Source organism: Poecilia latipinna, unplaced genomic scaffold, assembly GCF_001443285.1.
Source record: "Poecilia latipinna isolate Pla-1442-1.1 unplaced genomic scaffold, P_latipinna-1.0 Scaffold1727, whole genome shotgun sequence".
NCBI lineage: Eukaryota > Metazoa > Chordata > Actinopteri > Cyprinodontiformes > Poeciliidae > Poecilia > Poecilia latipinna.
This window is the reverse complement of record NW_015114343.1, coordinates 43,509-69,714: the sequence shown is the minus strand read 5'-3', so window position 1 is coordinate 69,714 and position 26,206 is coordinate 43,509. Positions and strand designations below refer to the sequence as shown.

Below are 26,206 nucleotides of genomic sequence, written 5' to 3'. Positions count from 1 at the left end.
TCTTAGCAACAAACTCTCAGAGTGTATATCCAGCCAAACAGTCTTCTTTGGTCAAACAGAGCTTTCACAGGCATCTTCAGAGAAGGGTAAGTACACACACAGCTTAGTTCACGTCTGATGGACTTGTAATCCTTAATTTTTAATAACCAATTATCTTCCCATTGGCATGGAAGGGTTTAATAGGGCTATGAGGTACCAGTTTACATCTGGGCTGCATTAACACTGTAGTGTCTGATAGCACCCAGGCTTCTCACATCCCTAGTGAATGTCTCACATGGGACTGATCGATGTATGGAGTCCAATAGACTGAGACTCCATTTTATGGTCTCATTAAAGGGACGGAGAAAAGGTATTAATTCCAGCATCCTATGGAGAGGCAGGTATCACAAGACTAGAAAAACAGGGACAATGAAGGTAATGAAAACGTTATGAGACCCAAATGTGTGTTCAGAGGACGATATAAGATGTTGTGTTGTGAAAGTTGGAGGTAGCGGGGTTCTTTATTGATTGGGTCACGATTCCTTGCGATTTGGTTGTCGTGATACGGGTGGCAGGTCAGAATAAAATCTTTCATTGTTCAGCTGATCCATCACCATACCAGCGACTTGAAGACGACAGCTAACAAATAACCACAGCACCTTCCCTGCTCAGTCCCCTTTAATCAAACTCTAGTTCATTTGTCTAGAAAGTCGGGTTCATTTGGGGAGTTATGAATGAGCAATTGAACTCTGACCAAACATTAAACTCCGGTCCACCTACAAACCTAAGTCTCTGTTTGAATGCAAACAGACCGCTCTAAAAGCAAGAAGCAGACTAAAGAATAGAGCATTCTGGGTAAATACAACCGCCCAGCGCTAGACGGTCTTTTGCCAGAGACAAAAGAGAAATCCTACAACTGCTAAATTCTGGTGCCACTAGAGTCCTCTAGGTGTCTCTGCAAACCTGACAAATTTCTTTGGCCTAGCTTGCTGTGCGCTAACAGGTACAATAGCACCCTGAGCAGGTGGGCTATGTATAATAGAAACCTGAGTCCCATCATTGCTGTATGAAGAAGAAGATGATGTTGACGTCTTCGAGTCGTGACCTTTGGCATTCACTGGAGCTCTTCACTGTAACAACAACGGAGCGTCAGGAGTGAGAGTTAGCTCTCTGATGTCTGAAGCCATTGTTCTCAACTGAAAAAAGATGTATTACTCTCTCTTGGACATACTTTCTAAATTTTTATTAAACATTTAATTTACCAGAATAAAATCCCATTGAGATTAAAAACTTGGCCAAGAGGCAGCAACAAGTACAACACAAAAAGTTACACGTTAAAAAGAAAAATGACAAGCCATCAAGAACAGGTAGGCTACATGTCATTGAATCGGATTTTAGTTTGGATGTAAAGGCACTAACTGAGATAAATTCAGTCAATCTCAAAGTTTCTTGTGGCAAGTTACAGGAAACTGGAGTAGAGTGAATAAAAACTCGTTAGCTGGGCAACAGCATCCTTCTTGCCCTTTTGAGATCTTCAAGACATTTGGTAGAGATTCATCACCTCTGAGGTTTGTTTATTTTACACAAATCAAAAGTCACACGAAATATGTGGATTACAGCTATGTGAATAACCGATTACCTGACTGAGATAATAGCTTCAAATGAAAGCAAATGTAAAGTTGAGTGGCCATTCTTGGTCACAGCCACTAGGTGGAGCAAAAGACCAGAGGAAGAGCCGCCCTGCTGCAGCTTTATGGGTGAAGGGGAACAAGATCTGTGGAGGATGAACCTCAGCTGACCTCAGTTTCATTCTGTGCTATGCTGAAGCAGACAGGAAGTGGTTTTGCTCAAAATACTTTTGAATTGTTAAATAAAGTACCGCATGCTCTCAACAGGATATCAACAGGCTAGCGTGCAAGGAAACATACACACTAGCGACGGAAGTCCAAAGGTAAGGAAACCTCACCACATCTTTAACTTAGCAGCCCAGTTAACCTGCAAGAGATATGTTGATTGTTCCAGGTGAAGATGATCTTTTATTGTAAAAGTGAGAAATGTGAGAAAAAAAATCCAGGATTTGATTTGACTTATTCATAGGGGAAGGGAAAAATCCAAATTAGAAAAAAAAAAAATGCTTTTTACAAAATTACCATCTTCACTACACTGTGTTTATTGGTGCTTTATATATTTCAGTCAATCAATTTCCAGAAACCTTTAGTTAGTGATGCTCTGCTAAAGTTTAAATGGAGATGCAGTTTCTGGCTCACAGAGCAGGCCTCCCCTGTAACTCCTCCACCCAGCTCCTTCAGACTAGCCAGCAGCAATTAGCAAACACTGTGCATCTGATGAGCTCATTATAGTAGCTACTTCTAAGTACGACGCTGGTAAAGACCAATAATTAACAGAATAGCTAGGTTGTTAAGACTTCCTGAAGGCAGAGAGCAGACATTTTTAAAGAGACAGAAGCCCAATTTCAAGGCGTTAAATTACAAAGTCAAATTTCTTCTCCGTCATATTTGATATTGATGGCGTTTTTATAACAACTGAAGGTAACATAGTTACCTGATTGTTGAGTAAAATGGCACTATGTGCCTAGAAGATTCATAACACTGCACCCTTAAGGCTTTTCAGACATCTGTAAAAGGGTACTGGATGGTCTCCTTTGGTCAAACACAGTTTTCACAGGCATGCTCAGAGAAGGGTAAGTACACACACAGCTTGTCTGGATTCAGTCTGAGCAAATTTTCAAACTTTCGAAGCAAATTCTCCGCTACTTGAAACAAAATCCAGCATCACTCAAAGATAACAAGAAATTATTACAGTAATTTTTCTAACTCAGAAGCTGCTAATTTACAATGATCATCTAAAACCAAAGTTCCTCTTCGTAGTCCATTTTCTGTGCATGCCGTGTTCAACAGGCTCTGGAAGTCTCGTGCAGAGCAGATTGTGGTTCAGTAGTCCCTTAACAACTGCAGAGTCAGCATTCATTCTGTAGTGCTGCAGCCATGTAGTGCGATCTTGCCACCAGTAACCTCGGTCTGGCGCCTGATGACTGGATCAGCTCCTTTCCGCTAACGGAGGCAAAGAGGCAGAGAGCATGTACTGTAAATAAAAGCCGCTCGTCCGGATTGTAGTTTGTGTTTTTGTTAAACCGGGTAATGTTCCTAACCTCTCGTAATCCAATCCGAGCAGATTGACTCCGTTGACAGCCAGGATCCTGTCTCCAGGCTCCAGCTTCTCACACTTGGCGGCAGGAGAGTCTGGCACGACCGCACGGATAAAGACGCCCTTCACCTTCATGGATGTGTTCTGATCGGGGAAATATGATAGCCAGGAGTCAGGGGAAACAAGGATTTCACACTTGAAGCTTTTTTTTTTTTACCTGACTGTCAAATGTTTTAGTAGCAACACAGTTTACAGGCGTACTGTGTGGGCAGCTTATGATCAGTCAAGCATGCTAGCTGCAGCAATAGCAGGATACAATTTTCCTAAAAATCTAGCTTTATTTCAGCGCAGGGATTCATTTTTTTTGTTACTGCCACTAGACAGAAAATATTTTACATTCACATCCCACGATAGCTACGTTTCCAGTAACCATAAAATTGCGCAACTTGAAATTATGAAAACAGATTTGCTTAAAGGAAATGCAGCAATTTCGGAAAAACTCACGTTTTCGATAATATGTATCTTTTTGCTAGAATGAAGTAGTTTTTCAGCTGCATGAAAATAGATTTTTTGATACAGTTTTTCGATATATTATCGAAAAAATTCTGTTTTTCGAGAATATTTCAAAATACAGGGGTTTTTCAAAATAAAAAATAAAAAACATCCCAAAAACGGGATATATTTTTTATATATCATCAAAAAACTCCTGTATTTCAATAATATACATATATTTTTTGCTAGGATGAAGTGGTTTTTCTGATGTAACAAACTAAGACTTTTTTTACAAAACTGCAATGGAAACTTTTTTCGCATCACACGAGTCACGTGAGCAACAGCCAAATGTTACTACTACTGGCAGAAACTGCGAAGAAGACGACAGGAAGTGATCGGAGGATGATGATTTTGTTTTTTTTTTTGTTTGTTTTTTTTAAACAATGTGCAGCTGGCTCCACCGGTGCTCTCCCAGAATCACAAGTTTCATAAAAAGTTGTGAAAAAACGTTGTCATTTGTTAAATCCATAATCCCAGGCATAAGGTGTTTGTTGCTCCAACGCCTGAAAAAGACGCACACGTCTCCTTTGATGTCTGAGTTATGAATATATCTCATGTCTCTGATTGCATCCATTGCTGCCATAACTTATAAAGACTTATTGCGCAAACAAGATATTCACATGTAATTTTAATTTAATTTCTTATTAAATGGAAACAGAAATTGCAAAACTGTGATTTTTTGATAGAAGGTGGAACCGAAGTCTAAAACCTCCACGGACATGTATAATACAGCTTTTTTTTCTTTTTTTTAACTTTACTGACCCTCGTGTCCACCAGAGCAAGGCCGAGTCCCGTTTCGCCCCGCTCCAGCTCCAAACTGAAAACCTCGTCGTTGTCGTCCACTTCCTCTTCCCCAGCCTCCTCTTCCTCCTCTTTTAGCTCCAGAAGTCTTTTCACGGTGTCGCAGTCCGATTTCAAATGGTCCGCATTCAGTGCGGCCAGACACTCGGACACTAAGCCACCTGCGGAGAAGTTTGAAAGCATGTTCAGTTCTATTTATCACAACACAGTTAGCGGAAGAGCATGAATTTAAAAAATAAAAATGTTATTGGACCTTCGCATTCCACTGTTTCACTGTTGGGATTCATCAAGGCTCCTGTTTTAGGTCGGATAAGGAGGCAGGGAGGGTCCAGAGCCGACCATTGCACCTCACTGGGTTCTGTCGGCTCCAGATTTATTTGATTTTCAGCTACAATATGTGGAACAACAGTGCTGAGCTCATCCCAGTTAAGACACGATGGTGATGGAGGTAGAATCAGGTCATCCGGTGATGAATTACAGGCTTCTAAGCCAACATTTTGAAGGATGTCGTTGACCGCCTGAGCAGCGTCCGTCTGAGCGGCACCAACCTACAGAACAGCTTGGGTTAGTTTGATAATACAGTAAGGCATGAAACATTGGAGATCACAAATTCTTCTAAAATAACTTGAGAAATTGTTGGCATTTTTTTTAGTGTTGGAGTAACTTGTTGGCATTTTGTTTTGTTGTTTTGACATCAGGGTCAATCATTTTTAAAAATCCTCATTTGAGTAGGATATGGTTTTCCTAAAATTTAGCAAAAAAGAGCTTTATTTCACAAACAAAAAAACTTGTTTTGCTAGGATGAAGTGGTTTTTCAGTTGTATGAAAATAGATTTTTTCACTCGTCTTCAATAGAAACACTTTTTTCACGTGACACGAGTCACATGATCAACAGCCAGATATTACTACTGGTGAAAACCAGGAAGTGGTTTTCACCAGGATGATGATTTGTTTGTTTGTTTCAGTCAGTGTGTGAAAAAAGATAAAACTAAAACTAAAACAAATATTCTTGTCAGACAGGTTACTAGAATCTAACTTTTCAGGTTGCCCTCATTAGCTGGGTTTCCATTACAAATGTAGTGCAAAACTTTGTCGATATTTCGCTAATGTCGAAAAAACACCATTTCGCAATTGCGAAAATAAGAAAAAGCAACTAAAATCCCACGCGAATAAATCTGTTCACGCTATAAGGTGGTTGCCAGTTTTATCACCTGACACTAAACACCAAATATAAAAGGGGAAAATCAACATTTTGCCACCTGGTGCTTCTTAGCATCTGCATCGTTCATCTGGGAATCAGACAGCGCGCCGATAAACTCCTTGAGCTTTTGCAGCTGCTCCCTCAGAGCTGGGTCTGCCACTGGCCGTCTGAGCTGGAGCAGGTAACCTTCGTCTGGAAGCTCCAGCGGATGGTGGGTGTCAAAACTCTCCAGGATATCAGCTAAGTAAAGGTAAATTGTATTTCAGCACAATATTTAAGAACTACCCGGATTATTCCATAGAGGACTTTTCACCTGTTGTGTTGGCTGGCCCTCGGTCCTGTGCGGATGGAGCCCACGTTTGGGCGCAGGGTGAGGCCGGGCTGTACAAACTCAGCAGGTGGTGCAGCTGGGCCGGACTCAGGGCGGGATAGTCGGAGCGCAAGGACGCCCACGGCGTCTACATTGTGAACGACACAACAAGGACAAAATGTTTCTACACTTCCAAGGGACCGTTCAGGACATAATGGACGATCGGTCTCCAACATAAAACACAGCTGCTGCGCTCGCCTCTTTAGATTTTACTAATAAGGCAAAGATAACGGCATCCAACATGCTGAACTCAAGTGGGTGTCGTCATGGAAAGGTATGGAAATTAGTTACAATACTGGCGTGTCAGTGTCTGGAAACCTTCAAGATCCCGTTGAACTGTTGCCTGAACTACGTTGCAAAAGGAGAAGCTTCCTCTGCTCTCTTTGTTTCAATCGTTGTAGCAGTAAAAGACAAGCAAGACAGTGGCCATTTAATGTAAAACCACCACTAGACTGGATTAAAAGATCAAGAAGACACTGAAGCTATGACCTAGGTTATATTTTTCTTTCAGCTAAAGAAAAAGAACGTCTGCTTCAAATGAAACTAGAGCTAAAACTTTAACTGCAGACATTTTGTCAATAACCGTCCATCGGACGGTCATTTTAGGACAGTTAAAGTAAATTAAGAGCCTAATCTACAAGAGGTAATCTAATCCCTTTCAACAGAACCTCGCTTCACAAATACCAGTGTGGGGATAATTTATTGTTGGACGATGTGCGCTGTTTGTTTGTACCTGCAGTAAATTCTTTCTTGGCGTAGCCAGCAGGTTGATAGCTGAAGAGAGAGTGTGTGTGTGCTCCAAGGCCAGTTCTCCAAGTCCAGCTGCGTGGGCCCAGTCCAGAACCAGGTCGAGATTGGCTCGCATTCGCACTCCTCTGGACCACTGGTAGAAGCCTGGTTCTGAGCCTGGGTGTACATGAAGAGAAAACTGGTCAGACATTTTGTTTTTTACCCGTTTTAGAGTCATGAATCAAGCCAGTAAGGAGAATACGGATGTACTTTAAGACATAGTTCTGTTTTCTGTGTATTGATACTGGTGTTTTCTATGTTGATTTTGGTGTTTTCTATGTGTTGATGCTGGTGTTTTGTATGTGTTGATACTGGTGTTTTCTGTGTGTTAATGCTGGTATTTTCTACATGTTTTCTATATGTTGATACTAGATTTTTCTATGTTTTGATGCAGGTGTTTTCTATGTGGTGATGCTGGTGTTTTCTATGTTTTGATGCAGGTGTTTTCTATGCCTTGATACAGGTGTTCCCCATGTGTTGATATTGGTGTTTTCTGTGTATTGATACTGGTGTTTTCTGTGTATTGATATTGGTGTCTTCTATGTATTGATACTGGTGTTTTCTATGTATTGATACTGGTGTTTTCTATATGTTAATGTTGGTGTATTCCATATCCTGATGTTGATGTTTCCTATGTGTTGGCACTAGGGTTCATGTCTCTTGATGTTGTCGTTTTGTGTTGATGTCCGAAATTAGTGTGTGTCTTTTCGCAGGTACCTCTCTCCATGAGTGAGTTGAAGAGCGATGCATTTATGAAGTAGAAGAGGTAGCCAATGAGCTGAGAGGAGACCTCTGGGTGGACCTGACAGTCTAAAAGCAGCCTCCAGCTCTCATCCAGAACCTCCACTACTTGACTGATCTCCATGGGGACGTGCATCCCGCTACCACCCAGGCCACGACCACAGTCTCCGGCACTCTCCCTGAAAGGATTGCAGTCCAGGAGACTTGGAAGGACTGTGTACAGGAACTGGTTGGACAGAAAAGAAAATCGATGTGACTCACTTATCCATTCAGCTCTGGAGACTGTTGACAATTCCTGTGGCTCAATTAGAGGCCGGAAAAGTTAACATTGCGTGGTATATGATACGATTGCTGGGAGAAACTAAAGCATGTAACCTTCCCGGTCAAATTTCAGACCACCCATATATAACTTAACCATGTCGAAGTCTTACACTAAAACATAGCTAATACATGTTTACTTTAGTGCAGGCAGCAGTCCCAGACATAAAGAAAAAATGGGATTTCTAAGATTTTCACCTTTACCTCCAAATGTCTTTCCTGTTCCTCAGAGTGAGGCTGAACAACCGCAGCTTTGTTCGGCCTAATTGTACACAGACATCCCCCTTTCCCTAAGATCTCACTCCTATGCCCACAAAGTATCTGAGGTTAGTGCCCGCCGTAGACCCACATTCCTGAACAGTTGAACATTGCTTTGAATGTGGGCTTTTTGGCATTGTGCTCCAAAGAGGGCTGCTGAGTGAAGAGCACTGAAGGAATCCAGTGCAAGCAGCTCCGTTTACAGTTCCTGCGAGGTTCCCGCGGTGAGGCTGAGCTCAGCATTAACCGGGCTGGGCCGCGCGAAACACAATGGACAGAGCATTTCAATAAACAATCTTGGAAAGACACACTGGCTTGGAAAATGTCGCTCAATGCAGACGAGCCAGAGGGGATTTATATTTTCAGCAGCACTAGTTTCGCCGATTACCACATGCACGCATTAGTTTGAAGGCCAACATAAAAAGACAACTCAAAGCATTGTCTGCTTACGTCTGCATTCGCTGTGACGGACAAATAAACACAGTCTACCCACAAGTCTGCTTGTAGTGTCCTTTTATTCATCAAAGCGTCTCTTCAGCCGAAATACTTGCTCACCAGTGGCGCCTTTTGCGATGCACGCCAATGCAATTTTCCTTGTATTGAGAAAATAACCACAAAATATATCAGAGGAGCAGATTCCAAACACTGTCAAACTTTGTTTTATTTTTAAAAAGCATTTGTTCTTTGCTCTGTTTGTCAAACTCCAACGTTTTTTGTGACTACACTTGAGAGGTATCAAAATTAAAATTTGTGAAACTGATGCAGAAGTAAAATGATACAGTCTGGTATCTGTCAGATATTTAGTTTTTCTTAACATATTTTTGTTTAACAGATATTTACCTCTGTCTTGTATATGTCTCGATAATGTTGCTGTTACTAGCAAATACTGGCAGGCCACGAACTTTACATTTTTAAATATTTAAAGTTCATAAAAGCTAAAATTTGTTTCTTAAATGTATGAAAAAAATGTCAAGTATTTTCAATTCCACTAAAATTGTTCCAACTATTTTTGGTAATATTGTTTTTAAAACTAACTGTTAATAATCTTAATTAATAAGATTTATCGCCAAAATAGAATAATACAGTTATACCAGAAAAAAAATTATTTAGTTGAGTGTTCTCTCCTGCTAGTTCTCTTCTGCTAACCTTTTACCAGCGTTACACTGAGAAGTAGCTTGTGTGATGAGCTCAGCAGATGCACAGTTTGACTAGGTGTCTGCTAATTGCTGCTGGCTAGTCTGAAGGAGCGGAGAGAGGAGTCTCAGGGAGCACTGATCTGTGAGACAGAAGCTTGGACACTGCAGCTCCGAGGAGAAGCTGTGTCTCAAAGGCATCGCTCGGTCTACCCGGGTGTTTTTAACAGCTGAATGGTTGCCATGGGAAATTAAAGGATTTCTCAAACATGCATAAAAGAGTCAAAGCAACACTTCAGGAATGTTTTTGATGACAGAATAAGATCAAAACATGACGTAAAGCTCAAAAAAGTAAATTTAACATGACACTGCCCCTTTAAAAATTTTGAAAACCATGAATCATTAACCTTCCATTAGGTATGTCTTGTAAAAAATCCCAATTAAAATGTATTGATGTTTCTTTGGTTCTAACTCAACAAAGTCAAAAGTTTAATGTAAGTGAATACTTGAAAATCCCTGTAATGGATGTTTTTCTTAAATGTGCATTTTTACTAGCCTTACATTTAGATTATTGATGGCTGAACTGACAAAGGCACATCTGGAAACCATTTGGTTCATCAAGCTGACTTCCTTAGAGAAAACAGTGGTGTGTACAGTATGGATGTAAGAGCAGGTAGTTAGATAACCACAGCCGCTGCTCTCAGCAAATATGTGGTGAGTCAAACCTACAGGACTGCGTTTATCGAAGAATTCCTATAGCTTTCTCTCCGAAGACGCAGCATTCTCACCGTCTTCCCAACAGTATGCAGGAGGCTCGTAACCTGATGCGTCAGGCACAGATCTGAGTTCCAGCTGGCACAACATGTGAGACCTTGACTCGGCTGCTGCTAACATTATGGCAAACCACTAATGCTGTCTTTGATTTGGCTTTGGTCTCATCACCCACGGCTCTTTAAATGCCGAGTCTGGTGCAACCAGGACCGTGGAAGCAGTGTAATTTACGACGGGTCCCAATCGATCAGACTCTGATTTGCCATGGGGGACTGGCAAACGAGCATTTGTAAAGGTCATTGTTTGAACTTAAATAGGCCAGTCTCTTCAATAGTATTTTTTGGACGACGTTTTCACCCACGCCTCCGCAGCTCCACTGGAAACTTGTCTGAAACTTTCCTGGGCACGCTTCCATGGGTGTGGTACTGCTTCAGTGTAAAAGGGCAGAACTGGATACTGTTGGCTTCACATGCTCTTTTCTCTAAAGGCAAGCTGACAGTTTGACTCTAGAAATATTGTCCATGATCAGTCCAAGAAACTGAAATCCCTCCAATCGGGCACACCTTTCACCTAGCTTAGCCTACCAAGCGCTAAGCCTGGGAAAACAGCTAGCCTGGCTGCCTTTTGATAAATGTCTGGCTTTTTACCACCAGTAGGATTGTTTTTATAGCAGATAGCTTCATTTCATCCACTAGGTGAGGGCTGGCCACAGTTTCTAATTTATTAGGCAAATTTATTATTTCCTACAACCACAAAAGCATGTGGTGCTGAGCCTAAACCACAGGTTGTCTCGCAGACGTCCCGTCTTGGTCTGGTAAAACGTTTTTTTGGACAATGAAAGAGAATTTGGTGGAAAACAATATTAATTTCAAAAGCTTTAAAGCCGTGACATACACTTGCAGCCCCAAACACAGCATCCTCTTTGAAAATGGCAGTGTTGGCTTCCAGTTGGTTCAGGTTAGCACCAAAGCTAGCTAACGTCTTCCCAACAGCAGCGCTATCTCATTTTGTTAGTGAGTATTACAGCAGTTTTCTGAACTGTTGCCTTCACGTAATATTTTCTATTAAGGTAAACTGACAGTTTGTGTTTATAAATATTATCCATGACAAGAAACTGAAATCCCACTATGGAGGTTTTCACCTAGCTTAGCCTAGGAGGCGCTAAACCTGGAGAAAATGGCTAACCTGGCTGTCTTTAAGTATTTGGCTTTTTACCACCAGCAGGATTGTTTTTAAAGCAGATAGCTTAGTTTTATCCAGCAGGTGAGGGTTGACCACAGTTTCTGATTTACTAGGCTAATTTATTATTTTCTACAACCACAAAAGCAAGCAGCGCTGAGCCTAAACCGCGAGCTGTCTCGCTGGCATCTCGCCTTGGTTTGGTAAAATGTTTTTTTGGGTCAGTGCCAGAAAGTTTGGTGGGAAACAGCACAAATTGTTTCTTAAATTTTTGGCAGGGTTGCATTCCCATCAGTTCAGATTAGGATTAAGGCTAACTTGTAGTATTTAACATGCTGCCAAAAAAAAAGAAAATCTGTTTTGTGCATAATCTGACCATATAACCTTTCTCCACATGTTTGCTCTAACGCCTACATATGACAAACTGCAAACAGCATGTTTTAAGGCTTTCTGTCAATAAACTCGTCTTCTACCTAAAGTACAGATCTATGGAGTGGGTTTTAAAGTCAATTTACTCTAAACTCTATAGCAGATTACTTCATGTAATTTCCACCCAAGCTTTTCATTTTAGCTTTGCAATTCTTTTTCAGTGAGTCAGCTTAAAGTGAAAGAATATGCTGTGAAATAGTTCATGCAGGATGAATGGCATTCATTCTCCAACATACACAAGCACAAACACACACACACAAAGGCTCTTGGTGTGCTTCCTATCTGCTCTGCCACAATGCACCCAGTGTAGCTTAACAGTACAGTCACCCAGGACATTAAAAAGCTGTAAAAGTGACTCACCAGAACCCTTTATTCTTTACATGTCTGATTATATTAATGTCTCCGTCAACACATTTTTAAACAGGATGGAGCTGCCTGAATCTGCAGTAGCATTGAATTAAGAAGTGACTGTGAAGTCAGCTGTTAGTTACCTTGGTGATGTAGTAGACACACTGCTGAAAGGCCAGCAAGATGACTTCCTCCAGGACGGCCATCGTCTCCTCGCTGGCTGAACGAATGCAGGACAGGCGAAGCTCCAACATCGCTGAAAAAGCACGTTGACGAGAATTTCCATATTTGAGTTTAACATACAAAACATTAGCTAACTGCATCAGCAATGCCACCGACCTAAGTTCTCCACTTCTTTGCTTTCATCGTCTTCCCAGTCTCCGTCCTCCCTCCGCTGCTCCTCCATACGGTTTCTCCACTCCAGAATAAGAGGCAACTGATGTTGAATGAACTGCAGCAGCTCCAGGGCGTTGGCCATCCACACCACCAGGGGGCGCAAACCCGAAATTACATCATGTAGGCTGCGCACTTCGTGGTTTGAACCTTCACTGCAAGACAAAAACAAAACATTCTGAAGTGTCCTTGATGAAATGGCAGGTCGAAGGGATACTGGAAATAAAAAGGTAGGGCTTACTCTTCAGGATAAACAGCAGCTAGCTTCGTAGTGCAATCCTGCATGAGGCAAAGAGGTAAACTGCAGTGAGTGTTTTTATGTCATGGTACGTTTTACTCAGATTTATTTCCTCCGCTGAAAGCATTAACCGATAAAACAACTTTAAAATAGTGAGTCACAAAGTTATTCTCATGCCTTGAGCTTCTAATCCACGAACTAAAAGCAGAAAAGAACGACACAACTGCAAAGTCACTGAGACTGTCCCCAAAACTGAAAGGGTTAACAAGCAGAATGTCAGTCAGAGGAACTGCAGAGATCCACAGCTCGGGTAGAAAAGTACACTGACAGAGCAGGTTTTATTTGTTTCCCCACAAATCTAGAAAAGTGACAAGAAAAATGATTGAGATGATTAAAAAAAGTCAAAATGCCAAAAAAAAAAAAATAGCCAGAATGATTTGGAAAAAAAGGGGAACGGGGGAGAAAAACTAACAAAAGACAAGGAGAAAAGTCAAAATGAGAACAAAAAGTCAAAATAATGAGGAAAACAGTCAAAATGATGAGGAAAAAGTAAATAAATAAATAAAACCAGTGCAACATCTATGCACCAATATGCATTACCTATATTCAGCTGCTCACCCAGATGTGCATCATGACAGCCTCAGGTGACCTGCCCTCGATGGGACACATCCTTAAGGATTTCAGCCAAGAGTAATCCAGCAAGTAGGAACTCAAGAGTTGGCCGAATGATTCACAGTGAGATGATAATTACTGAGAAACAAGCTGCGATGCTGCAACTGCAGTTTTTCTGCTGCGTTTGCAATGATCACATCACCAAGACACAGCATGTTTGATGAAGAAGAGATTGTTTAAAACCAGACGGAGCTTCTTTTTTATTTTCTACAATCTGCCTCTTGGCAAGGATCCTCATAACTTTGTCAAACAAAAATGTAGGGACTGTAGCCATAGTCTGTGTGAAAATGTTGGGGAAAACCAATGCACATAAAAAACAATCAGCTTCACAAAGTTTATATGGCAGTAACAGCCAACCCAAACACGCTCTGAAATTTAACGCGTCTCTTGGTTTCCAACCTCTCTAACCACAAACTCACCCACGTGGCACTCTGGACTTCACTCGCGCTCAGCAGCAGGAGCCTCCGTAGGTCTGAAGTGTGAAGGTAAGCCGTGGCATACTGGAGACACAGGCTCAGCAGAAAGGAGACAGTCAGTGGGGCTCCGTCAGTGATAATGCTGGTGCCGTCCATAGCAAAGATCTCCTTGACAACACGATCTTCGTCCTCAATCCTGTAGCTCAAAGTCAGGATGTGGCCTCTGGGTGATGTTAGAAAGGGAGGGCCTTTGTTGGGAGACCGCTTGCGGGCTGAACCTCGGAAGTCCGTGCAGTTCGGGATGCAGTTGATACAGTGGATCATTGCTGTACTGTGGATGGTTGCCGCCGCGGGAGGGCTGAGACACATTATCCACGGAGCAGCAGACAACGTTGGTTCAGGAGAGGCATTGCTTTCTTCCTGTAGTTGAGGAACAGAAAAGAAATATGACATCTCCTGAGTTGTTGTTCTTTTAGTTCTGCGGCGAACAACCAGATTTATTTGCCCATCTTCGTCAAAGACCGTCTCACCTTGTTCACTGAAGGTAGGGGATCCCTGAAAAGAAACAGGTAATGCTTTCCCAGTCCGATGATGTCACCGGAGCTCAGCTGCACGTTGTCTTTCACGGCTTTGCCGTTCCTGGACACGGCGGCGTCTTTGCAAGGGGAGAGCGTGATGGTACTGCCGACGCCGTGGCGGTGGAGGGAGCAGTGGCTTGGAAGGATGTCGTCAGCAAAGAGGACGACGTCCACACTCGGCTTGTCTTCGCACTCACCGCGTCGGCCGATAAGAATGTGTGGTGCAGCTAGCAAGTAGATGATAAAGTCCTGAGAGGAGAGATTAACGGTCAGTCACAGAAGTTTTTTATCTGTACAGAGCATCTCTGAAGAACCACTTCTGAACACGGCACTGTTCAGAAGTGCCATGTTCAGAAGTGTTTGCTTAGTGATTCCCATAACAGGAACCAAACACCTAATCTTTCACCTCGATTGGACATTTATGGCCTTTCGGGGAGGTAAAGCAAACTAAAACATGTTTGTCACAACTAAAGAGACACGTACGTTTATATACTTAGTATTGACAGAATTTTCTTTTTTTTTTTTGGCTAAAGATAAAATCGGATTCCCAATAAAATTCAAGTCATCCCCTACTGAGAAAGATCTACAAAAGAACCTAGAACAACTTTGGGTTGTGCATTGGGACAATGATCCAAAGGACATCAGCAAGTTCACTTATAAATGGTAGAAAAAAATATTTTGGAGTGATGTAATCACTGTTTGTCTTTATGTCAGATATGATTTAACTGAATTAAAACAATTCATTTGAAAAGAAGAGCATGAAGCAGAAAGTTTGATGTGGAAAATGTGTTTTAACCTTGAATAGTTCTTATAATTCGAACTCCAAACTGCTTTTAACAGAATGTCTCCTTAAATAAAGTGAGCACTGATCATAGTGATTATAATGAGATAATTGTGTCACTCTTTGTGATCCTTTCAGATTAAACCAGCTGAGCTGAAACTGGCAAAGCAGCTGCATAATCGCGTTCCTCAGGAGTAGCTTACTGTACAGGGCCTTCTGGGAAACTGACGCACAATTAAAATCTACTTATTCTAGTTGATACATAAGTGTGTGTGAGTGCATGGGTGTCGGTCTTTGCATGTAGTTTTGTACTTATCCACAGTTAGAGAAGCCCTGGTAACCAGACAGGAAGCAGAGTCAGGATCGTCTCTTTCTGTTTCCTGATCCGTGTTCTGACTCTCAACTCTTTTGCTGACCTTTGGATAGCTGCTGGCTCAGTCACTGTCGCTTCACTCAACCAGCATAATTCTTTTTGTGTGTTTCTCTGATAAATGGATATAAATGCTTCTGTATCTAGCAAGGTTCACAAAAGTTGCTTTCCTGCAGTCAGTAAGCTGAAGTGGCAGACTTCAACTTAAACGTACTGACAAGCAGTAACTGGTTTTGCTTTGCATAAATGACAGCTCCAGTTTTCCTGGCTGGCTTTGTCATTTGACAAAGCCAGCCAGGAAAGCCAGCAAGTCAGTGCAACTTTAGATAGCAGCAGAAATTAGGACTTAAATTTAAGTTGAGCTCTACCTTTTTATATAAATGGTCATATTGTAAGCACTTTGCTGCCATCTAGTGGTCAGATAGCGAACTACATCTTTTTGTAATTTTGCAATACTAAGCTATATTTGAATTATTGTAATTAATGGATTTTACAGACTCTTTTAAAGTCCTTTTTTTCATTATTTCAATTTTTTTAAAAAAAAACTAAGACCCAAAAAGTTAAACTACTATCATGCACACTTATTTCACAACAATGTCACTAGTTTGAATTCATACTCATTGAATGTGTTATATTCTGATTAATAATTCCTACCAAATTTGGTGTTTGCATGACAAAAATATATTTTACATATATTTATGTATTTTCTTCTTTAAATAACTTCAGGAAGTAAGAGGTTTAGTGGCACAAGACTCAAGATTTGAAGTCTGAATCTTAATCCATGGGACAATCTTCACCTCATGTAACCTGAGGGGAAACAACCTGCAAAGCCTTAGCAGTTTGTTTATTTTTGAGCAGATAAAATAAAATAAAATTTAAAAAACTAAATAAAATAAAAAAATTATTCAAAGATTTGTTGTGGCCTCCAGGTGCTTTAGTAATTTTGTCCCTCGTTAATAAAAGTTTGGACTCCACTGTGCTAAGTAATCAACACCTCTGATTAGCAAACACAAAAGTATTCACTTTTTAAGCTAGAGACCAGCAAAATCTGTAAACTTCAATGGTCTTCATTTAGTAGAAATCCAAATTCTCTTGGAAAAAAACTCAAAAAATTAAAAAAACTATGTTTTTTTTTAATGGTTTAAAGGTTTATTCATGAACCTTTAAACCACAACCATGTTTGCATGCTCCATGCTGTAAGATATTCTTTTGTTTACACAAGTAAACACACTCACATCCGTTTCACTGTCGCCAGTCTGGTGGCACAAAGACAACGCAACAGAAATTAAGCTTTACAGCAAAAAAAATGCCAGTGTTAAAACACCCACATCCCCCATGGGTGTGACGTAGGGTTATAATAGGTTTTTAATTACAGTTGAGTTTTATTTTGTTGTTACTCTTGTTTGACTAATTCAGTCAGTTTCAATGAGCTTTTCGAGTGTTAAGTAGCTCGAAACTTCTTCTAGTTGCAGTTTGTTTTTTTCGTAACTTCTGGGTGCAAAATTCAAACAGGGTCAAAGTAATGTGTTGTGATTATGTAAGCATAGATTGACTAATGAAGATTCAACCAAAGATGCCATTTTCAGAAAATGTATTTCATTTTAGTTGAACAACCAAACCGACTCTGGTGTTTTCTCCCAACTTTTGCTGTCGTCATTTTACAGACTAGCATAAACGTATGCATGTAAATAGTACGGAGCACCATAATTTGCCCACAGCTGACGTAAACTGCTTGTGTAGGGGGAAAAATATCAATTTCCCATCTTTCTGAAAGGCTAATAAATAGATTCATAAACACAAAAACAACGGATATTACATCTATAATTTTAGTACATTTTACTTTTATAAACACATGATATACTTCCAGTTAGTTATAGTTTTTCTCTATTAATTACCGTTTGCATTTATTTCAGTTAATAACAATGTTTTCCTCAATATTTCCGTTAGTTTCAGGTAACTGTAATAGCCGTGGTTTGACGGGCACACGCCTTCACCACCCCCCTCACCCCCACCGTGTTGCTGAGCTGTGATTGGCCACGTACCTGCGTGAGGCTCCAGCCCTGCAGCAGCAGCAGGTACGGACAGTCGTGTGGAGGGTGAATGGAGTACTGTGTGGTGTTATCGTCGCTGCTCTCCGTCTCCTCCCTCTCCGACTCCTCTCCCTCACGCTCGCCCCTCGGCCTCGGCGGACTGAGGTTCTCTGTCTTAGACGCCGTCCCGCCATCCCTCTCGAAGGGCGCCTCCGTGCTGCAAATGTCAATCAGTCGGGGGCCATTTTCCAGGGACTCCCGGCTGTGGACTGAAGAGTGGCCGAGGCTCTCGCGAAGACTCTTGGCTCGCGCGTCGCGTTTCCCGTCGCTTTTGTCCCCGCCGTCCAACAGATCCATCTCACTTTTGCTCCTCCAGAGCTTCTGACTGCGACCCAGAGTCCTCTCCACAAGAGAGGAGGTGACCCTGGATCGGCTCTTCTGCAGCTTCCGGGCCTGGGCATTGATACCTGATGTGGGCGGAAGTAAATAACTCTGAACCTGAACCTTTAGAGCCACATAAAGACAGTTACAAAGTCAGCCTTCTATCATTTTAAGGAGAACATTTTAAGGATTAAAGTTCTAATGCTCAAGGAAGATATAGAGAAACTCATCCATGCGTTTATATTTAGTCAAATTGATTATTGCAGTAGTGTCTTTACGGGTCTCCCTAAAAATATCAGACAGCTGCAGCTGATTCAGAATGATGGTGCTCCTGGAGGGAAGATAGAGAACATCACACCAGTCCTGAACTTCCTACACTGGCTCCTTGTAGCTCAAAGAATAGACTTTAAAATGCTGTTGCTAGTTTATAAATCACTGAACAGCTTAGCAACACAATACATTAAAGATCTGCTGTTGTTGTATCAAAAACTTGGAACAAACTTCCAGAAAACTGCAAAACAGCTGAAACACGGAATTCCTTTAAATCAAAACTAAAAACCCACTTGTCTAGGGTTGATTTGAAACATGATTAATGGAATATTGACCAACATATTTGAATTTTACTGATGATTTTGACAAATGACACTCAAAGAAATTTACCGTTTTCTCAATCAGTGACTGATTTTTTTGTTGTGCGTGTTTTTATGAAGTAAAGCGCCTCAAACTGCCTTTTTGCTGTAATGTGCTGTACAAATAAACTTGATTGATTGAAAACGATAAGTGAATTGGACCGCATCATGAGGTGAAAGGTCGATGGAATGCGATGACAGAGCAACGCCCATATTTTCCTGCGGCAAGGTGAGGGGGTGTTGCTGCCAGAGTCAACAAGAAGAAGCCCCACTCAGGAAGCAGACCTCAGTGGAAACAGAGGCAGCGCTCATGGAAATTAAAGGGAAAAAAAAAAGCTCAGCTCCACAGCAGGGAACCACAACCCTTAACCCCAACCAATCCACACGCGGACACTGACGGAGCGCCGTACCACATGCGTGCGCCGTTCATAAAAGCAAAACACAAAACCGGACACACACTTTGATGTGAACACAGCTGTGTAAACCCAGGAGCCTCCGTTAGAAATGACTGACACAAAAACATCAGCAAATCAACCCAGCACCTTGACGGTACCATCTGTGGAAACTTCCGGGTGTTTTTCAGTCGTGCCACATGATCCGTACTTATCTGTGGAGACAATGTTTCTGCAATGTTTTTATTTCTTTTATGTTGCTTTTTTTATTTCTAACAATAAAGCATTACACAGAGAGGGTGTGACGCTGGTGGGAAAACAAAAAAACGGCCATTAAATTGCCATGCATCTGCAAAACCCATTAGGATGTTACTAAAAATTTATTGTCATGAAAGAATCAAATCCAGCCATGAGTCTGAAATTCAAAAGCCATGAGTCTGAAATTCACAAGACTGCCAGGCTTTGGCCGGTTTTCTCAGGAAAACCCAAACGCTTCACTGTGAGAACCGGCTTCGAAGCCGGCGGAGCTTCGTTCGTGTTGCCTGGTGGAGTCAGGATGTGGCAAAGCAATCGGCCCAAAAGGGCCTGCAGTTTTTACCGGCAGTGACGGTGTCCCTCTCCTTCGACGTCTTCTCCTCTATCGAACTTTTCCGCTGGATTTCGAAACGTCGCGCCAAGCCCTCTCTGGGTTTCCATAGCGACTGCAGGAGGAGAGGTTTCTCGTGGTCGCCCACCACCCTGAAGCCCTCCGTCCTCCACTGGTGGCTGTCGATGGAGCCGATGGTGTCGCAGAGGACGTAGGAATCGGACTCCTCCTTCCTCAGGCCGTACCTGCATCAGACGGACGCGTTCAAAATGGCTACACTCCTCCTCACAAGACGCGGGAATGAAAAATATCTTCACAGGATTTAAACAGATTTTCCCCCATTTTGTCACGCTTGAATATTTCAGGTCATCAAATGAATCTCATGATCAGACAGAGAGCCTGAATAAATCTGAAGCTTAATTATTTCATTTGTTACTTTCATAATAATTTTTTGGATATTCTGATAAAAGAAATGAGTCAGAAAATATTGTCACTCATTTTCTTTTCCTATCACACCTTTTCCTTCCACTCAACTTTCCATGAATAGACAAATAAATTGTGTTTTCTCTTTTACAACATTCAAAATGTTCTCTAGGCAGCTTCTCAAGGCAGTACTTACTTGTTTTTGGTCCACCTTTTACCACCACACTTTGTCCTTCCACTCAACGTTTTTTTTTCTTTTTTACAATATTCTAACTTTCCTAGACACTGAATTTGGGTTTTTCATTATCTGCAAGACATATTGATCAAAATTATAATACAGGTTGGAAATATCTTACTGTATGTGTAATACATATACGTAATATGTGAGTTTTACTTGAAATCAATGATAAAAATCCGATATAATATCTGTATCGGCCCCGATATTGAAAATATTTTAGATCGAGTATCGGTGACAATGTGCCTGATCCATCAGGGCAGATCTATTCAATCTAATTCTATCCTTTGTGCTCCAAACCACGCCATGCTTTATTTATTTTACATTACATTTCAAATTCCTAATTGCACTTTTTGAACCTTTTGAAAGAAAGTGAACTGCAGTTTGTTTTTTACAGGCTCGACCGATTCAATCAACATTTTTTCAGTTTCTGTCTTATTTATTTGGCTGCTCTACTTCTAATTCCTGAACAAATTAAAGTTGTTTTGTTTTTACACGTTTCACCAAGCTAGTGAAGTTACTAGTGTATTTAAGTGTGCTGTACTAGTGCAAAGTTATCAAATAAATTTGTAATTCAGTTCATTTATATACGTGTCTTTAAGGAAAACAGACATAAATAGACTCTTAAGTAAATTCTTCAGTAAATTCAGCACTGTGTTTCTGCATTGGATCAGTTTTAGCCGACACTAAACCTCAGAAATCAATCTGTTCTGGTTGAGACGAGGAAAATTATCAAAACTAATATTGATCTCAATCCAGTGTCTCTTCTCCTTGGTCTACCAAGTAAACACATTCAAAATCAAAGTTGTGTAACGTCCTAATCTTCTGTGCTCGAAAGAATATTTTGTTGCAGTGGATTTCTGATAAGTTTCCTACTATTTCTGGGTGGAAGAAGTTTATTTTGGAATATATCCCTGTTGACTTTCTGACATGCCTCGTCCTCTCTAAGACTGACAGCTTTGGACGCACTGGAGCATTTATAAATTCTTAGAGTTGGACTATAAAATGATGAAAATATGTACACCTCCTATCTTTTCTTTTTCTTTTTCTGTCCTCTGGGCTGCACTGCTGAGCTTTTGTTTTGTGTTGTATTGTTGTTCTTAAGCAAAACAATTAATAAACATGTCTATAAAAAAACCAAAAAAAACCTCAGATATCAGTATCGGATGTGAAAAAAGTGAATCGGTGCGCCTCTAACTGAAACTTCTTGTGTACATAAAACAGTCTTCCTGCATTCCTGGACGTCCCGTAATGACTTTTTGTATCTGGACATTTCAGATGGATAGAAAGTGACCAAACCTACATTAGAAAACAAAAAACAAACAAAAAAAAGAAACTGGAGCTTCACAGGAACAGCACTTTACTTCTTGTCCACTCTTGTAAACTACTTTATTACTGAATACCAGTGTTATCACCAGCATCAGAAAAGTACAAATCAGGGTATTTTTTAAATGATTGTGTTTTTAGTGTTTCATCTCCTGATACCTGGTGTTGGTCTGTGATTTTATCAGTTGCGCCTCGTTGCTTTTTTTTATGACCACTGCATATTTTTGTGCACCGCTTGCAAATCTGTATTTATCCTAATAATAAAAGCTTTTTTTTAAAGTTTTTATACCAACATTTCCAGTGAAACAGAGACTGCTGAACTTTCCTATCACTCCACCGAGGGAAAAGGAGAGCAGCCAAAACATGAGCTCCTAAATTACACAGATCAAATCGCAATTTTTATCAACTTTTTCTATATTTTTTTTGCCCTCATACACAAATAATAACCGGAACCACACTGACACACTGTATAAGAAGTATTATCGATCAGTCGTATCAAAACAGAGATAAAACATGCTCGCGTTAGCGTAGCATTTAAAAAAAGGTAGTTGATTTTAAGCTAAACTTCACTTGCTTTGTGTTAGCTAAGTCCTAAATGTTCCTGCCACCAGTCTTTCTCTTTGCTTTGGTACGGGGTCATTTGTCCGTCTCGCCTTTAGAGACTGAAGCCGGCCGCCATTAATCATCCTGCTGTGCGTCTGAATGAAACCTAAGAATGACAGACAGAGGCGGCCTCAGAGTCTGGGCCATCGCTGGCTGTGTTTCACACAAGTCTGTGGTTTGGACTGGGCCGATCAGAACTCCACTTCTTTGTACACACACACATAGCCTGCTGTGTGCTTCGATTATTATAAACAGAAGCATCTGGTTAGGCGGACCTTAGCTTTAATTCACTAGAACAAGCTGACCTTTAAGCAGCCTTAAAATTATGAGGCTCTGCTTTTTCTTTTGTGCTTAAGCTAAATTTAAGCTCCATCTTATATAAATCAGTGTAAGTTTTTTTTTTGTTTTTTTTTTTGCCAAGTTTACTCATATTAATTTTGTGCATGGATGCAATTTTAATGATGCATTTGACCTGGTATTTTTCCAGGTTGAAGCATACGAACTCAATTAATGGGAAAAAAAAAAGAAAAAAAAAGAGGAAGAATTAGAAGCAAAAGCCTGAATTTACTCTGGATTTTTCTCTGCTCTACAAAGGCTAAAATACAAAGCCTTTGGGGGGGGGGGCACCCAAAGGCTTGGTCTCCAGTGATTGGCAAACACCTGCCCATCAGCAGGGCTTATCATACGACCTACTGCTCAGTCACACGCTCCGTAAAAAAATGTTTGTAAACAGCATCCTTGTAACAACTTCCTGAAGGCGGAGTTTAAGAAAGAGCAGGAGCTTCTTAAAGAGACAGCGACCCAATTTCAAGGCGTCAAGTCAAATTTCTTTTAAGTTATGTTTGATATATGCAACATTTTTATAACAACTAAAGGTAAAATAGTTGATTGATAATGATATAAAATGGCACCATGTGCCTCGAAAATGCATGACGCTGTCACATTAAATAAACTCCCATCTCCAATGAAAGGAGAACTAAAGGTTTAAAGATCAAAACGAACGCCCATGTAAATTTCTAAACAGTTCTGTCGAGTAAATTCAAAACTTATCTGAATATGCTGAATAAAAGAAAAACATCCCTGATATCACATCATGTTTTCCCAACCAAAGGTTATTATTATTACCTGAAACAAGTGAAAATAACAAAAACTGAAATTGAGAAGACATTTTTGTTAACTGAAATAAAAACAAATGATAATTAATGGGGAAAAACTATAACTAACTGTCAGCTGTCTGATTTAGTTGGTTGTTCAACAATAATTGAATAAATTTTTTTAAATGGCATCTTCTGCTGAGTATTTATTACCTAATCAATGTACGCATAATCACGATACATTACTTTGACCTGTTTGAATTCTGAACCTAGAAATGATCAAAATATGAAAAAACTAAAACTTCTTCTACAACAACTAAAAACCAAACAGTATTTAACTAATAAAAAATAGCAAACACACTGTAAAAACAAATTAAAACAAAATGAATTAGAGAAACAAAAAGTCACAATGAAAAAAAAAACTAAACTTTTACAGCCCTATTCAACCAGATCAGCCCAGAAGCAGGTGAAGTTTAGACCAACAGAATGGCTTACTGCTGAGCGCAGATCATATGATTGTGGAGGAATTCCTGCTCTCACTTTTATGTTCTTACAACGGTTTATTTTTCTGAGTGCATATGGGCTTCACGTGGAGGGGGATCGTAACTCACCCCGAGCAGAAACACAAGACCACCCTCCCGCACATGGCGGCGCATGTTCTCACCTATCCAGGGCCTCCTTGACGAGCTCCCCGGCGCTGGAGTGCGTGGTGGCCAGGACGCTCTTGTAGTGAGCCCCTTCACAGATCTCGTTCCCGAAGATCTTCAGGATCCCTGGGGCCGTGATCTGATTGGACAGCTCGGATGGGTCGTCCTCTGGCAGGACTTCCGCGGAGAACACTGCGGATGCGAGACCACACGGGGAAAAGGACATTCATCACTGGGTCTGAGATGTGGTTTAAAGGAACAAAAAGACTGGTTGGTTTTTTATAAGCGTTGAGGTCACGTTTGCTTGTATGCAGTGGATATGCAACAAAACCAGAGGAGATGATGTAAGACATGTAAAGTATTCCAGTTTTACAAAGTTTAGATGGATGGTTTTGTTTGGGTAAAGTAGAAGATTGAGATGTTCTGAACTCGTTCCCTTTTCACTTTTTTTTTGGGATGTTACCAAAACGATTGTGTTTAATCCCTGTGTATCAGTTTCTACCATTGCGAAATAGTTCAAACTCAGTCAGACTGAGTACGAGTGGTTTTGAACATCAATTTTTAAGTCTTTCCCAGATTCTTCATTGGATTTAGGTCCGGGTTTTGACTGGGCCATTCTAACACAAGAATATGATATTAAGGGTGGGCATTTATCACATCGTTTATCATTTATCGTGATACATTCCTTATCACGATAAGAAATGTGATCTATTGTTGTCGCATTAAATTCAAATTAAAGATGTTTAAACTTTTTCGTTATTTTTCCCTGGTGTTTAATTTATTAAAGTTGGCTAAATATAGCAAGTGTTTTGAAAGAAAGCGTCCCAAATCCTCTTCTAACACTGACAATAAAATTATACTATTGAGCCCAACAGAACTGGAAAACTTTTGTCGAATAAAATATAACAAACATCATATTCCTCTTTAAGTTTTGTATCTACAATGAATAACATCGATCTTCTACAAACAAAAGACAAAAAATCTGACATTTTTGCGATTATTATCATTATTATTATTATTTAGCTCGCGACTACTGTTGGGGTTTTTAAAATTAGCTCAAGACCTGTAAAGAACCAGACACAAGACCAATCCTTTGCAAAGGGAGAGATCCACAACCTCTAACCCGCTCGGGATCAAAGGTTGGTGAGCTCTGCTCAACTCTGCTTGGGAATTGGCTTTTATTATGATGACCTTCTTCAGTAGAACAATGCTGAGATAACAGAACAGATGGACCCCTTGAGTAGGAAATTACATCATAGATAAAGAAAGAATCTTATAGAATAACTGGTCAGAGCCAGTTAGGTAACTGAGCACATTTAGATAAAACACTCAAATAAAATGATAAAACAATGATTAGTTTTACCCAACAACTACTTTTGATTCGACGATTTTGGCTCACGAGACAAAACGTTTAGGCAGCTCGTAAATTTAAGGGAAATGGGATAAAGGTGGCTAAATACACGAGCACTCTATATATTCCTCTTTTTGTTTATCTAAAATTAAAGCCTGTTGCTGTTATGAATAAGAACAAGTTCAAAACCTATTAATACATCACGAATATCTTCTACAGTGGAAATATCGGCATCAGAATCTCAAGTAGAAAACAAAATCAAAGTGACCTACTGCTGCTCTTCCTGACTTGGACGGACCGTGACGACAGGAGTCCCGCCGTTAGCGCCATGGAGCCCGATGTAGGCACCGGGTTGCGGTGGAAGACGCCGGAGAGTCGGTTGGTTTGGCGACTGATGCGACTCTTGTTCGGCTGCCTGATGGCCACGCCCTCTGCCGACCTACAGGTGGAGGAACTGCCGGTGGATACTCCCGACCTGGAGGAAGGAGCGGCAAAGAGAGGGAACTGATAGAAGACGGAGGAGGGGCAAGAGTTCAACTTGAACAACTTCAACAACAACAACAAAACAAAAGAGAAGAACTTTGATAAAATGTCTCGTACGTTTCTCTACCCAGACCTGGTCTCCTTCAGCATGTCTGCCCTCAGCTCTCTATGCACAGCTGAAACAATGAAGTGTTGTTCGGACCTTACCAAGACTCTAAGCTTCTTATAGTTCAAAGGTTCTCTGCAGTTTCCCCACAGTCTCCCCAGACTGGGATTTCACAGCTTCTAATTCTGATTCTCCCAATGGAAAGCCTCTGCTTAGAGACTTTAGTCAGTGATGGCTTGTGAGTATAAGGTTTTAGCTAGCATGTAAAGACTAGGATAGCTATGGGCTAATAAAATATCTACTTTTTTTTCATTCTTAGATAGTGAGACTTTAGCTATTTCTGCGTATTTTGAGCTCCTTTCACAATGAGATGTTTTAGTGCCTCTTGTCATTTTAAATCCAGATAAGCTGCTGCTGGCCACGCCTCCCCCCCCCCCC

General features: G+C 40.8%; 1 protein-coding gene across 1 annotated transcript in view; it reads right to left on the bottom strand.

Moving 5' to 3' along the window:
- Positions 1-1,189: 1,189 nt before the first annotated feature.
- LOC106964849 (ras-associating and dilute domain-containing protein-like) overlaps positions 1,190-26,206 on the bottom strand; it is a 35,771-nt gene continuing 10,754 nt past the window's right edge. The window contains exons 2-18 of the mRNA XM_015060594.1: positions 25,452-25,654; positions 23,846-24,020; positions 19,513-19,745; positions 17,525-17,979; positions 14,284-14,580; positions 13,757-14,173; positions 12,669-12,706; positions 12,374-12,582; positions 12,178-12,290; positions 7,575-7,824; positions 6,802-6,974; positions 6,012-6,156; positions 5,757-5,938; positions 4,751-5,045; positions 4,459-4,658; positions 3,149-3,288; positions 1,190-3,050 (exon numbers count right to left, since the gene is read on the bottom strand). Of these exons, the coding sequence (XP_014916080.1) occupies positions 2,957-3,050; positions 3,149-3,288; positions 4,459-4,658; positions 4,751-5,045; positions 5,757-5,938; positions 6,012-6,156; positions 6,802-6,974; positions 7,575-7,824; positions 12,178-12,290; positions 12,374-12,582; positions 12,669-12,706; positions 13,757-14,173; positions 14,284-14,580; positions 17,525-17,979; positions 19,513-19,745; positions 23,846-24,020; positions 25,452-25,654 (3,619 nt within the window). The 3' untranslated portion in view covers positions 1,190-2,956. The remainder of the gene's footprint in view (positions 3,051-3,148; positions 3,289-4,458; positions 4,659-4,750; positions 5,046-5,756; positions 5,939-6,011; positions 6,157-6,801; positions 6,975-7,574; positions 7,825-12,177; positions 12,291-12,373; positions 12,583-12,668; positions 12,707-13,756; positions 14,174-14,283; positions 14,581-17,524; positions 17,980-19,512; positions 19,746-23,845; positions 24,021-25,451; positions 25,655-26,206) is intronic.